The sequence below is a fragment of the Manacus candei genome, unplaced genomic scaffold (genome assembly GCF_025592945.1).
Source record: "Manacus candei isolate 608988 ecotype Guabito, Panama unplaced genomic scaffold, ASM2559294v1 h1tg000088l, whole genome shotgun sequence".
NCBI classification, from domain to species: Eukaryota; Metazoa; Chordata; class Aves; order Passeriformes; family Pipridae; genus Manacus; species Manacus candei.
Window position 1 is genome coordinate 6,985,712 of NW_026138136.1, and position 13,469 is coordinate 6,999,180.

Below are 13,469 nucleotides of genomic sequence, written 5' to 3' on the forward strand. Positions count from 1 at the left end.
CCCTTCACCTTTTAAATGACCGTAGATACACTGGTCCAAAATAAAAAAGAGACACTGGTTAACAAATACCACAGATACTAGCCACATACTCATTATTTCAGCACAATGATAAAAGAATTGCCATTTGTACCTCAGTGTTATCAAAAGATAAGTACTTGCCACTGAAAACTATTCATAAAATCTAACACTATATTTATCCTAAGAGTTTTTTTCAGCTAAGCCCTACAGGCTCATTGCATACAATTATACAGGGTCATCAAAATAAAGAACTAGAAAAGATCTTGTAATTCCAGCCTGCGGCAAAGGAGGTGAACACATCACAGCATCCCTTTGCAACCTTATCATGTGGATTCAAAGTTGATTCCAAAGGCTGTTCATTATCTTTTGAATAGAAAAGTTACCAAAAAGTCTTCATCCTTCACATGGACGATTGTATATAGTAGCCTAAATGAATTTTCCCTGTAATAGGTATTAATATTTCCCTAATTTAACCTGAAATATCTCTCAGTCTGCCTAGTGATAGCACTTGCCTTTTTCATGACCCTGTCAGGTCTGTGGATGAGCTCTTTCCTGATTAACCACTGGATCATCAACTTTCTTCTCCTTTGGTGATTTCACCTACAGGTTTCCTAGCTTGCAGCAGAACAACTTCTTTTAAGTTGCCAAAAGCATATGTTCAATTTCACTCACTCTCTGCTGCTCCAGTGCATTGAGCTGCTCAGTTCTTCCTGAATTGATACTTTTTCAGCATTCGCAATACTTCTGAGATTGTGTCATGAGTATTTCATTAACATGCTACTATTTTTGTCCTTAGTCATTAGTGGAAGAATGACAAAACACTGTTCCTAAACTGATCCTAAGGAACTGCCATAGTAACCTCCCCTTAGACCACCATTTCTCCTTTCAGACGAGTTTACCATCATAATTAGATCTTTACCTAGTTCTTTGTTCATAGAGTCATCATAGAATCATAGAATGGTTTGGAAGGGACATTAAAGGTCATCTAGTTCCAAGCCCCCAGCCATGGGCAGGGACACCTTCCACTAGACCAAGTTTCTCAAAGCCCCATCCAACCTGTGGATGGGGCATCTGCAACTTCTCTGGGAAACTTGTTCCTGTGTCTTACCAACTTCATAGTGAAGAATTTCTTCCTAATATCTTATCTAAACGTACTTCCTTTCATTTTGAAGCCATTACCACTTGTCCTAACACTGCATGCCCTGTCAAACATACCTCTCTTGCTTCCTTGTAGGCTTCCTTTAGGTACTGGAAGGTGCTCTAAGGTCTCCCCGGAACCTTCTTTTCTTCAGGTTGAACAGCCCCAACTCTCTCAGCCTGTCTTCATAGGAGAGGTGTAATCATCTTTGTGGACTCCTCTGGACTTACTCCAACAATCTTTCTTGTGCAGAGGGTCCCAGAGCTGGATGCAGCACTCCAGGTTGGGTCTCACATGGGCAGAGTAGAGGGGAGAATCACTTCCCTTGACCTGCTGGTCACACTTTTTTGGATGTAGGAGTTGATTGGTTAATCTTCTGGGCTGCAAGAGCACACTGTTGGCTTATATCCAGCTTTATGTCCATCAACATCCCGCAGTCCTTCTCCCCAGGGCTGCTCTCAATCCATTCTCCACCCAGCCTGCATTTGCACTTGGGGTTGCCCTGACCCAGGTGCAGCACCCTGCACTTGGACTGGTTGAACCCCATTATGTTCTCATGTGCCCACTTCTCAAGCTTGTCCAGGTCCCCCCTGGATGGCATCCCTTCCTTCTGTTGCATCAACTGCACTACTTTGTTCATGTTGTATCTCCTGTTCAGTTCAGTTCATACATCTAGTTGTGGTCAAGTGGTAACTGGTCTACTGAAAATTTCTCTCTGTTGTTTCACGTGCAAGCAGTTTCTATCAGGATCCAAAACCACATTCCAGATTGCCTTCTACCAAACAAATCCTCTTTCTGAAGAATTTTATCTTATTTCAGTAATGCAAGGTTCCAGTGGTTGTTAGTTATCTATCAGTGGTTAAATATTTGCAGAAGCAAATGTGTTGCTATAGCATCTAGCTCAAATTTCTTTATCAGTATAATAGCTAATGACTTTGGAAGGCACAGTGCTTTTTTCTGAAGGACCTAGGGCAGCAATGACACCAGCTCCTACCCGCAGGTGCTCAAAGGGGTTGTCTATATTGCCCCCCTGTGGATTTGAACAAGCAAGTTGGAGCTGCTCTTCCATAGTCATAGTCACACATTTATTCAGCAGAACCCCTTCCTGTGCTCTGAGATAAACTTCTCGTTCATGTCGAGCTTACATTTCTCAAGTCCCACAGGGTTTGTTATGGCTAATAAACCTCCACAAAATCCATCCTTTCATGATATAGGCTGCTAAACAAGACATGTATTGCAAACTGCTAATTATAAATGCAGGAGAAAACAGATCTTAGATTGAATTACTTGAGTTAAAATGTTATGATCCTGTGAGAACCAGGGAGTTGGAACTGATGATCCTTCTGGGTCCCTTCCAACTTGAGATATTCATATTTTATGATTCTTTCAACTTGAGATAATCATATTTTATGATTCTTCTGCCCTCCATCATGGGCTGGAAGGAACTGCACTGGGGGAACTGCTTTTGGCTGGATCCTGTGAAGGAGAGGACAAAGAGAAATCAGCATGACAGAGCAGGGACCTCTTCTTTAAAAAAAACAAATCCTTTGCTATAAAGCCATTGAGAAAAGCAGAGAGCACCAGCAATATATGTAGTTTGCATCCAGCCATAGTTTCAGGCATGAAATACAATACAGTCCTTTCCTCGTGATTCCATCCTTCCTAGTGTGACATAGGACAAATCTGTAATTCTCCAGATAATTTTATCTGGACTTACTATATAGCATGCTATTAGGATTAACTACATTATTCTATGACCCTTTTTAGTACTGTAGCAGATACTGATTTGAAATCTCTTACTCTAGTAATTCTATAGCACTGTCTTACCAGCATTAGTCATATTTTCTTTCCAGTCAGTCTCCACTTTATAGTCAAAGCATCATATACAGTAATGCAATTACTCTTGCTTATGTGATAAGCCTAAACCAGGAAAAGATGGAAAAGTAAAGATGGTGATAACTATACAGCCAAATGCCTAAAGCATAGGATTCTCATTTGGAAGTGTAAACTAGTAAAGATGTAATAAAAGTGAAAAAGAAGAAGAAAATTCAAAGTCCATCCCTGTTTGGACCATCCTTTAAAATATGTGGAGAAAACACAAAATCCTTCTACAAGTTGCCCATGGGTCACATTCTTGAATAGCTGTGCAAAGAGGGAGCACTGAACCTCAGGTTCGGGAGGAGACTCAAAATCACCAGCCTAAGGGACACTGATGATCGTATTAGAAGGGGAGAGATGCAGGCAAAATATTTCAGAGTTGCTTAGTTTTAAGGGTAATAATCAATGGCAAATGGTCATGCAGTTTACTTTGCCAATAAATTATCTGTAGATCTTTAACTTGATCTAAGTTTTATGCTCTGTTGTTCTCAAACTCTACCTGATAAGTAACCAAAAGACACAGCTCTTCAGCTGACATGATTTAATTTCCTATGTTTGTAGTTCAAGGCTGCTGCCATCAACCCACAGCAGTTCAAGCAGGAATACCTTGAAGGCTTTGGAGTCATCCAGTAAACCGTGGAAGCTAAATCTCATCCCATGAAACTGCAAACTTCTCCAGTTGAGAAAGAAGTCTTTTGGTGCTATCAAGTATCACTGCAGAGGAGAAATAAGACAGCACTGAGCTGTCATTGAAAATCTGTCTCAGGCTATTGGAAACACAACAGGGGTGGGATTTCATACACAATGACTTCCACAAACATCCCATTCTGGAGTGGTTGTATGGTGTCAAGGAGTTTCCTTCAGCAATCTGATATACCTAGGAATTGTCAGTTCATGTTTATTGTGGAAGTAGCAGGGTTCTTAGCCATAGCAGGATTTAAGGAAACAAGCTATGAACAGCATATCTAGTGTAGTTTATCCAGAACTGAGCTGACACTGATGTCTGTGTGGCCTTTTTCTCCTTTTTATCTCCTAGAAAGAAGTGCAATCTTTATATTTGTCTATTCTGGTAGTTTCCATAATACTTACTTCAGTGTTATATATAAATATTTCAGTAAGGTAATATCAGCTCATGCTGCTTTGTTTGGTTCTTCTTGTTGACAGCAAGGAGGGAGATGTGCTGTCCTTAATATTTCACTGTGTACAGTCAGAAGATCATCATCTTCTTCCTTTCATCTTTGAAGAATACATTTCATCTTTGGAATAACTTTGGGGGAAAATACAGGTAGGTGGCATAGGTATAGAAATGCTTCAGTGGACAGCACCAAATTATCTGATCTCGTGATCAGAGGGTTGGAGCACCTCTCCTACAAAGACAGAATGAGAGAGTTGGGGTTCTTCAGTCTGGAGAAGAAAATACACAGGAGAGACCTTATTGTAGCCTTTCAGTACTTCAAGGGGGCTTATATGAACAGAGGGACAAGTTTTTAGCAAGGCCTATTGTGATAGGACAAGGGGTAATGGTTTTAAACTAAAAGAGAGTTGATTTAGACTAGATGTAAGGAAGAATTTTTTTACAAGGGTGGTGAAACACTGGAAGAAGTCACCCAGAGAGGTGGTAGATGCCCCATCCCTGGAAACATTCAAGATCAGGTTGGACAGGGCTCTGAGCAACCTGATCTAGTTGAAGATGTCCCTGCTCATCACAGATGGGTTGGAATAGATGAGTTTTAAAGGTCCCTTCCAACCCAAACCATTCTACAATTTTATGGTGTCCAGCATCTCCCTAAATTTCTTAGACAGTAAAGTGCTTGGATCTGCCTCACTTACATCTTGTCTCACCAAACATCTCCTCTCTAGCAGGCAGCAGAACATGTTAACAGCTATAGGTTGTTGCTTGCTATATGCATTAAGCAATGAACAGTGTTCTTGAATCAAGTTTGTTACTGTTTTCTTTTCCAATGCTTAATATACAATGAGATGCTAACCAGGTGCTGAACTACATCCAAGTCTTGTATGTCACCTTTGCATGGAGGTCTACTGCAGTACCCACTTTGGTGGAGACAAGTTCATTCTGTCTTGGTCACCGAACACCGCGTTCTTGCTCATATTTCTTGTTATTACGCTTCAGTGGTGTTGGGGCCAGAGGAGTCTGACTGTGTAGCATCGGAGATGTGCTCCAGCATTGCTCATGGGAGCAGAAGGTGCTGCTGAGGCTGCTGTCTGGAAGAGCCATTAGCCACAAGGGGGAGGCAGCAACTAGTGATACGAAGCACCAACCGCTGTACCTGAGGATTTCATTCTGATTGTGTAAGTCAAGTTTAGAGAAGTATAAACCATTCTTATAAAGAGAAGAATGAAGACGCATTTTTTTCAGCAGCTGGACTGCTTGGGCTGTTATCAGCACACAGGGTTGTTAGGGCGCATGACTGCAAATGGCCATCAGTACAGGTCTCACAATCCCTCAGCTCTCTTCAAACCCTTCTATCCACAGACTCCTTGTTTCCAGAGGCACAATTTACTTTCAGTTTTTTGGTGGTTGCCATGAGTATTATACACAGCTACTAGCATTTTCAGGGCTATTTTACCAGGAGTGTTTCATCTTTTGACTTTCTCCAGTGGCTAACCATAATCGTTCTGTAATTAGTCTTTTTGCAAAACTCCTTCCACAGTAATGTCTCAGACAGTGGTACCTTGTGAGTAGCATTATATGCTGTTACTGTGCTTGTCCACTTGGAATAAAGTTTGCCACACAGGTGACTTGTCAGCCACCACCTTTAGTGCTGTTACACAGTAGTCTATCACATGTATAAGCTGGGAGGTGTGATAATTTTTTAACAGCCCTTCTGATGTTAACATCCAGGTTGTCCCCTTAACATCTGTATAGTTCACCATATTTGTGATTCTTGGTACTTGGTAGGTCTTCAAAGTTATCAGCATTCTGTGAAGGTTTTGACAGAGCTTTTCTTAGGTTAGAAAACCAAGAATCAGGTTTCAATATTCAGGTTTAGATATCCCTATACAGAGGTATATTTTCAACCCAGGGTATTTTTCAGAGTCTCCTGGAGCAATCGTGTTCAGTTTATATTGAATACTTGCCAGTGGTTGCAGTCACTGATCATGCAGGAGTCATGGGTGGGGTTGATGAAAAAGCCATGACATTTCTCTCTTGTGAGTTTTTAGATCAGTGCAAATACAAAAAGGTTGCTCTGAGGTGTTTTGCATCCTCTCCCATGTGTTGCTTGGCAAGACCAAGTCATCAACAAAGGCCAAGGTGGTTAATCTGGTTTTGCTCTGGAGGAATCCATAGACATATTTTTCTAGGCTGCAGAATAATGGATTGATTTGGTGACATTGGATCCTGTTGTTTAACAGTGGCCTTGATAGTAATTGGCTTAGTATGATCCTTTGTCATGGTGGTGACACTTACAGATCAAGTTTCATCTGACCACACGTTCAGATAGTTCTCTTTACTTCAGGACCAAAAGGTATGCTCATGTGTCACTGAGTAGGAGGCCTTGGCCATTTCCATGAATACTCCCCACAAGGCTTGTTTTTTTTGGTAGTACATTGAATGACAACTTAGAGTGTCTGTACACTCTCAGAGAAACCAGGTTCAGATATAAGGCCTCTTTGTTACCCACTGACCATTAATAGGCCAAGCTTTTGTTACCCTGGTTGTCAGAATCCACGTAAAGAGTACTAAGATGCTTGATCAGATCGTGATAGGACTCTCAGTTTTGTCATCTAAGTTGATTTCAGTATCAAAATTGTTCTGTGTTCCTTGATACTACCCAGTACACATGCAAAGTCAAAGTTCTGCTAACTTAGGGGGTCTGTCTGTACAAGGCCTTTTAAACTTACTTGGTCTAGGTCAGGTGCTGAGGTTTTACTTTTCCTTTATCTCCTTCAAAATGTGCTTAGGTGTTATCAGCTTAAAAGGCCAATTTATCAACTTTACAAGATTTTGAAACTTCTCCGCTTCTCTGTGTTGAGAAATGGTTTCTCGCTCTTAGACTTGAACTTTACTGACTGAATATACTGCTGCACACTTTCACACAGAGAACATTTACTGTTTTTATTGGGATATTTTGCATAGGGTAATGCTCACGGGGGGAATTGGATCTTTTGACCAAGACAACTGCCTGGATGCTGATGTTGCAAATATCCCTCAATGGTGTCTTCAGTTACATGGGCTGAGACTCCCCAAACTGCTCTGGTGATTCTATGTGATCATTACAGCATATGCATGATCAGTTCTTGTTGATTATCTTAAGCTATGTAAGAAACACAACTATGAATAAAAGACAGCGCCACGTACCTATCTTTTCATAGGCAGGAACAATTTCCACTGGCTATATAAAATTATGTACGGTTTGGTCAGTTCTTGAATTGACAACAGGAGCTGCTTGGGAAAATCCCAGGCTGTGTACTGGATCTTTCACCCCAAGTCATTAAGCAATATATCTTAACATACAGATAAAGTCCATCAGCTTACAGAGCAGAGTTCCTGCCTATCAGCAGGAGCTACGTGGGGAAAACCCTTCATATCCCCTGCTGCTGGGAAAGCTCCTGCAGCAATCAGTTGCTTGTTTTGTTGTGACGTGGCCATTGATCTCCTCAATGTCAAACTACTAAATTCCAATGAGTTACTTCTTAGCAGATCCATCTGTTGTCTCAGCTATGCAGTGATTAGCTGGAAAGCTCCTGGACGAGGCAGTCAATGATCAAGTGCCTTTGGCATGAAGACCAGCAAAGCCTTCATATCCAGCTGCACCAAAACTGCAAATATAAACTTGATTTTCATCCTTGCATCACAGCAATAACTCAAATTCCTTTGATTTTACCACAATACCTGAACCGCTGACCAGTTTCTGCCTTGTCTCACTCACTATTTTCTCATCCCCACACATGAGTGCTCAAAAGCATGCTCTACAGAGCCAGGAGGTGGCAAAGGATTGTGTCAAATACAAATAGGTTGAGGATCTTATACAATGGGAACAAGGATTTCCGGAGTGTCTGAACACTACCCTAGAGCACCTGGGTTGTAGCACTTCACAGGGAGGAGGAAGAGGAGGGAAATGAAAAGAGATGACATGCAGAATGAGATCATCTGAGGGATTCTGCACAAAGGCAGAATATCCTACACAACATCTACTGAAGGATGACCCCAGTCTTTCAGAGGGATCGTCATCTTTAATCCCATATCTTTAGTTAATGCTGGTGCACTTATCTGTTTGATGATGCTGTTCTTTCCTAAGAATCACATTCTCTTAGCCCTAAGATCAATACTTTTTACATGCCAATATAAAAAATGTACAATTTGTTAAACCTAAAATGGTGCAATTAGCTTGGAAAGTTGCAATAAAATAGCAAATTCCATTCCTCCCACCCGCCTTGTCCAAATTACAAAACAGTGCAGAAATACGTAAGTTTTTATTAATTGTTATTGTTTAACGAGTGACAATTTTCATAACAAAAAAAGTTCATTACATATTTTAAATTTTTTCTTGCATTCTAAATATATATGGGCAGTTCCAAACAATTAACCAATCCAGAATAACAGTGCTGGGCAAGATAAAACTTAAATTAGCATTTTCAACATAAAAACCTACAAAGGGGGAATGTTTCAAAAATACATCACACACATACAAACATGGGTTTGGGTAGAAACTAACAGGACAGTGCTTCTAAACCAGTTACACACTTTTAAAAAGCCTCCTGACATAACTCTTCAGTCTTTATACAGTGATCTTCAAAGTCCATGAACAATAGTTCAGTGATTAGTTGAACAAATAACCGACACTTCTAAAAAAGAAGTGCATCTACTCTATTGCACCCAACCCTGTACAACTGAGCGTATGATGCTTCAGCATACATATTTATACTGCAAAAAATATTTTACCCTCTTGATTACAATTTCTTTTAACAGTTTAAATGATGTCAGTGACAAACTACAAAAAATGAAAAAGCGTAAAATCTTTGCTCTTTTAATACTGAGATGTACAAATTCAAGGCATGAATCTCAAATACATTGGCATTGATTTCTCATCTGACGTTTGTCTGCTGAGTGGCTGAACTGCCTGTACCGACTTGCGAAAGGCGCCACAGTTGGATGGTCACTTTCCACATTCAGAAGGAATTGCACATGGGGTAAGTTTTTCAAACTGATTTGTTCTACTCGGCAGTTAGAGTGTGTGTATATGGCCAGGGGCAGCAGCTTGGCTCAGGCAGTCACATGTGAGTAGTAACTCAATTGCATTCTCATCTCCCAACCCACATAACGCTTCGCATCCAGACACACTGTGCCCCTTCTGGTGTTTGTGATGAGCTCTTTTCTTTCCTCCAGGTTTGTCGACTACAACTTTATTAAAAAAAAATAGTACATAAAATACTAATAGATCAACATAACAGTATAATTAGTACCAATAAGGTGAGCAAAATCACAACTGCAAAACTGAGTAGTTGGGAAGCACCTATTTCGTTTAGGAATCTCATTCCATGTTAGGTATTTTTGCTGAGTAATTGGATTAGGTTGCACACACTATTTCAAAAGATTTATCTGCTTTCTTCTGTGCCCAGACTGAGATGAAACCAAGAGAAAACAGTAACAGAAAAAACCCCACATCTGTAAGAGCTCTCTGTTGAACTTGGATGGGCATTCACAAAGCTGGATTGCTTCCAAGACATGATTCTAGATGATTGCCTAGAGCAAACCTGTTTACCAAGTCTAGCCCTCAGGAAATAATGAACTGCTAATTAAAGACCTGACAACCTACCAACACTAATCAAAGTCAAGTAACAGAGAAGACCAGATAGTATAAACAGAAGGTTAAACATTGCCCCTTTGAGGTCTAAGGCTGGATTACAAAGGAGGAAGAAAAAAGTTATCCAAAATACATGGCACTGTTGAAAAAGAACGTGGTTTCTATTGCTAAAAGGAGTCAAAGTATACTCAAAGTTTTAAGAGATTTCAGGCAATGGCTTTTTTGTTGATGTTGGTATTTTTTAATCTAGAGCTGCTTATTTTCCTGTATTATTTTCTTTTCCTCTATCTATAATTTTATTTTTACCGTATCTATTTTGTTTTTACTAACTAAATTAAAAAGTCCCCTCTCTTAAAAGTTTGCAAAGCTTGTACATCTGTAGGCTATCATGGTCAGGTGTACATGAAGTGGTGAACCGTAAGGTCAAAATTTAAGAGCTGTGGGGAAGTGTACTTCAGTTCTGGGAGAATGGAGACAGTCAGAGAGGGAGACTGTGGCTACCAGTGCAGGCTGCTTTTAAGTTTCTACCTGCAAATAACAAACAGGACCTGTCCAAGGAGCAAAGCCAGGTGCAACAGCTGTAACCCAAGGAGGTTCCTACAAGCTAACCAGGTAGCAGCCAGTGTCCTGGGAGGCAGAGGCAGCAGCATGGTGACATCATCCCTCATGGAGGCACATTGCTGGGTTACAACTAAAACTCTAGCTGAGAAAAAAATACAAGTATTCCTAACATATCTCCAACACGATAAGAATGTAACTTCAAGTTTATACACTCTAGTACTCAAGAATGGATCCTGAGCCCCAATGAGACTCACATCAGTCTGTTTCTTTACATGTTATTTTAATTAGCATCTTCCCTATGTTTCATTCTTAAAATACTATTTGTATATCAAGCTGGAAGACAATGAAAGGCTGATGAATTTGAAACAGGATCATGCTATTCCCCCCCCAGAATACTAATACATACATTTATACACACACACATTCACGCATACACGTACTTGTATGAATGTATGTACAGACATGTAGGATTTGTGTCAAGCAGCTTGCCCAAACATTGTCCCTTCCGAATATCTGCCTCAAAATCAGTCTTGCTTAAACAAACTTTGAAAAATGGTAGTAATGATAATAATAATAAAAAAAGATAGTCTTATGATACCATGTAAAAAGTCAGGGATAAGGAGCACAGTGTGCTACCGCACTTGGGGGAGACAAACCACACTTCCCTGTTGATGGAGTGTGACCACCAACTAGGTAAATCCCTCTAAACCCAGTTCTATTTTGCTGCTTCTGATACCTGTGGAAGCTGGCCTATCTCTACACTACACTGCAGTCTGCAATACAAACACACTCACAGAGTTTAAGAGCATGCACAGCTCGCCGGAGCGTCCGCTGTTAGTGAAAGGAAAGGCACCAGCACCGCATGTCCCATGCAAATACAAGTGCAGTGAGGAGGGGAGATGGCAACACGGTAGAAGAGTTTAACAGCTTCGGACTACAACTGTGATTGTCCCTACCATGCACGGTGGATCACGCAGAATCCCATTACTTTCCCTACTTAGTGTTTTCCTAACATGGCCTTTTCTACCCTCTTGAACTTCTGCAGTTCAACAGCTAGTTCCCAGTTTCTCAGATACAGCCACATAAGCTTTCCATTTTGACTTTTGTTTCTGTTCAGCATATTACCACAGTAGTTATCATATTTGAAAATATCTTTTAAGCCACTTTCCACATGTAAAGCCATAGCAACAGGATCAGTTGCTGCTTTAACTAGCAGATTTTTCTCTATTTCTAGTCTCTGACTTCTGGGTATAACGAGACTGCAGTAGATGTCCTGTCTTTCTTTAAGTCCCTCTTCAAATTCTTTCAGTAAAATATTGGCTCTCTTTTGCCACTCTTCTTCCTTTGCCAGGCAACTCTGGTACAAGCTACCTTCTGCTCCTGAGTGCAAGAGGACTTGCTTTTCTCGCTCCAACTTCTCCTGTTCCTGTTCTAGGAGCCTCCTTTCTTCTACTAGTTTGCGGCTCTGGGACACGAGGGCTTCGCGGTAACTCAGGGTTCTGTTGCGTTCCTTTTCCAGCTCCACCTCCAAGTGAGCAACAGCACGACGGTTCTCCGTGATTATATCCCGGTATTTGCCTTCCAGGTCTTTTTGTAAAGATGACTGCTTTTTATGGTACTCTTGTTTTTCTCTTTCTATTTCTTTTTGACACTCTCTGGTCCAGATCCAACCTACCATATATAAATGAGACTTCAGACACGAGTATAACATAAAACAGTGATAGGTGTGATTAATTAACTATGCCTCAAAGGAAGCTACTAAGTGGTAAATAACTCTCTCTCCTGCCCTCCCCAGTGATACTCACTTCTATTTACATGTCCCCACAAAATGTATTTCTGTGGTCCCTCTTTCACAGTAAGTCACTTTAAATAATCTTTTTTTCCCCCGAAGTAAAATATTCCCTATTCCTTTATTGCCAATACTTGCAACACTCGGATTAAAGAAAGAAAATAAAGTCATGCAGAAACAAACTGGAGGTTTCCAACGCAGGTACTGCACTGAGAACCTCTGAGGTCCAGTAAATAAATATACATCAGCAACTTCTTGGGTTGCTACCTTGGGGCTCTCTAGTACGTGTTGGGTCCACTCCTCCGAGAGAACTTTATAAACTGGATCTTATTAAACATAGATTCTGTTCCATGTAGGAGAAATGGCCACTGCCTTAGCGTTATGAGCAGTACTGGTTGTTTACAAACAAGACGACCTGAGGAAACCCCCAGACAGGGCATGGCTTTATCCCTGGGCTGCAGCAGAGACTCGCCCTGGACTGGGGGCGAGGCCGGGGCACAGCCCCACGCCCCGGCTCCGGCGCTACTTACGGAAGGCGGCCAAGCCCAGCATGGGGACCAGCAGAGCGTAGTTCCATCTGCTCCCGTCATCACCGGGATCGCGCCGATTGGGCTGGATGTTCCAGTGGGGAGGGTTGTTTAAGTTATTCATGAAGGCACCTGAGGCGTACAGAGGGGAGATACGGCCTCAGCAGCGAAGCGCGCAGAGGGGCAGGGACCGCTCCCTCTGCTACCCTTTCCTCCCGCTGCGGGGCTGGGAATTCTGTCCGAGCCCCTCGGACGGCGGCCCCGACACTTGGGAGCTTGGCCGTGCTCCGAACGGCCAACCCGGACCGCCCCGCGGCGGCACCCCAGGCCCGTCCCCGTCCCCACACCCCTATCCCCATTCCCATCTCCGGCCCCATCCCCCTCCAGCGCGACCCCCACGCACGAGTCCGGAAGCGCGCGGGCCCCTGGCGTTGCCACTCACCTGCCGGCCCCGCCCCTCCCGGGCCGGCCCATCAGCCGAGACAAAGCGGGGGGAGCCGAGGGGGTGGGACAATAAATGGACGCTGCCGGGCGTCCCTCCCCGCCCCAGACGGGCCCTTTTTATTTCATAAACATCGGCTGCGGAACACAAATATTAGTGGCATCTAAACCCTCCGAATTGGCTGAATCTCCTTTTGATTTGTTTTGTTTTTTGTCTCATAAAGAAAATGCTTCACAGTCTTTTCCTCACTCTTTTGCCCAAACCTTATGTTTACAAAGCGATCTTTCCCACAGCTTTAAAAAAAATAATTGTGGCCTGTTCGTTAAGCGGCAATATTTCAAGCACTGTC

The 13,469-nt window shown here is 42.1% G+C and overlaps 2 protein-coding genes across 3 annotated transcripts in view; both read right to left on the reverse strand.

Annotated features, from left to right (window-relative positions):
- LOC127482463 (uncharacterized) overlaps window positions 1-13,469 on the reverse strand; it is a 225,693-nt gene that overhangs the window by 129,163 nt on the left and 83,061 nt on the right. The gene's annotated exons all lie outside the window — the stretch shown is intronic.
- CCDC127 (coiled-coil domain containing 127) lies at window positions 8,452-13,130 on the reverse strand. Of its 2 annotated transcripts, none has more exons than XM_051812818.1 (3): window positions 13,121-13,130; window positions 12,682-12,810; window positions 8,452-12,033 (listed from the first exon to the last, which is right to left on the reverse strand). In XM_051812818.1, the coding sequence occupies exons 2-3, from the start codon at window positions 12,800-12,802 to the stop codon at window positions 11,360-11,362; spliced, it is 795 nt and encodes a 264-aa protein (XP_051668778.1). In that variant the 5' UTR covers window positions 12,803-12,810; window positions 13,121-13,130; the 3' UTR covers window positions 8,452-11,359. The 2 variants fall into 2 exon arrangements, with proteins under 2 accessions (XP_051668778.1, XP_051668777.1); XM_051812817.1 differs by lacking the exon at window positions 13,121-13,130 and adding an exon at window positions 13,082-13,111.

Bases quoted from the DNA above. Each gene is read 5' to 3' on its own strand.
- CCDC127 (XM_051812818.1), bottom strand. From the start codon at position 12,802: ATGAATAACTTAAACAACCCTCCCCACTGGAACATCCAGCCCAATCGG. The intron at 12,034-12,681 runs GTAAGTAGCGCC...TATATATGGTAG, and splicing joins GCTGGGCTTGGCCGCCTTCC to GTTGGATCTGGACCAGAGAG.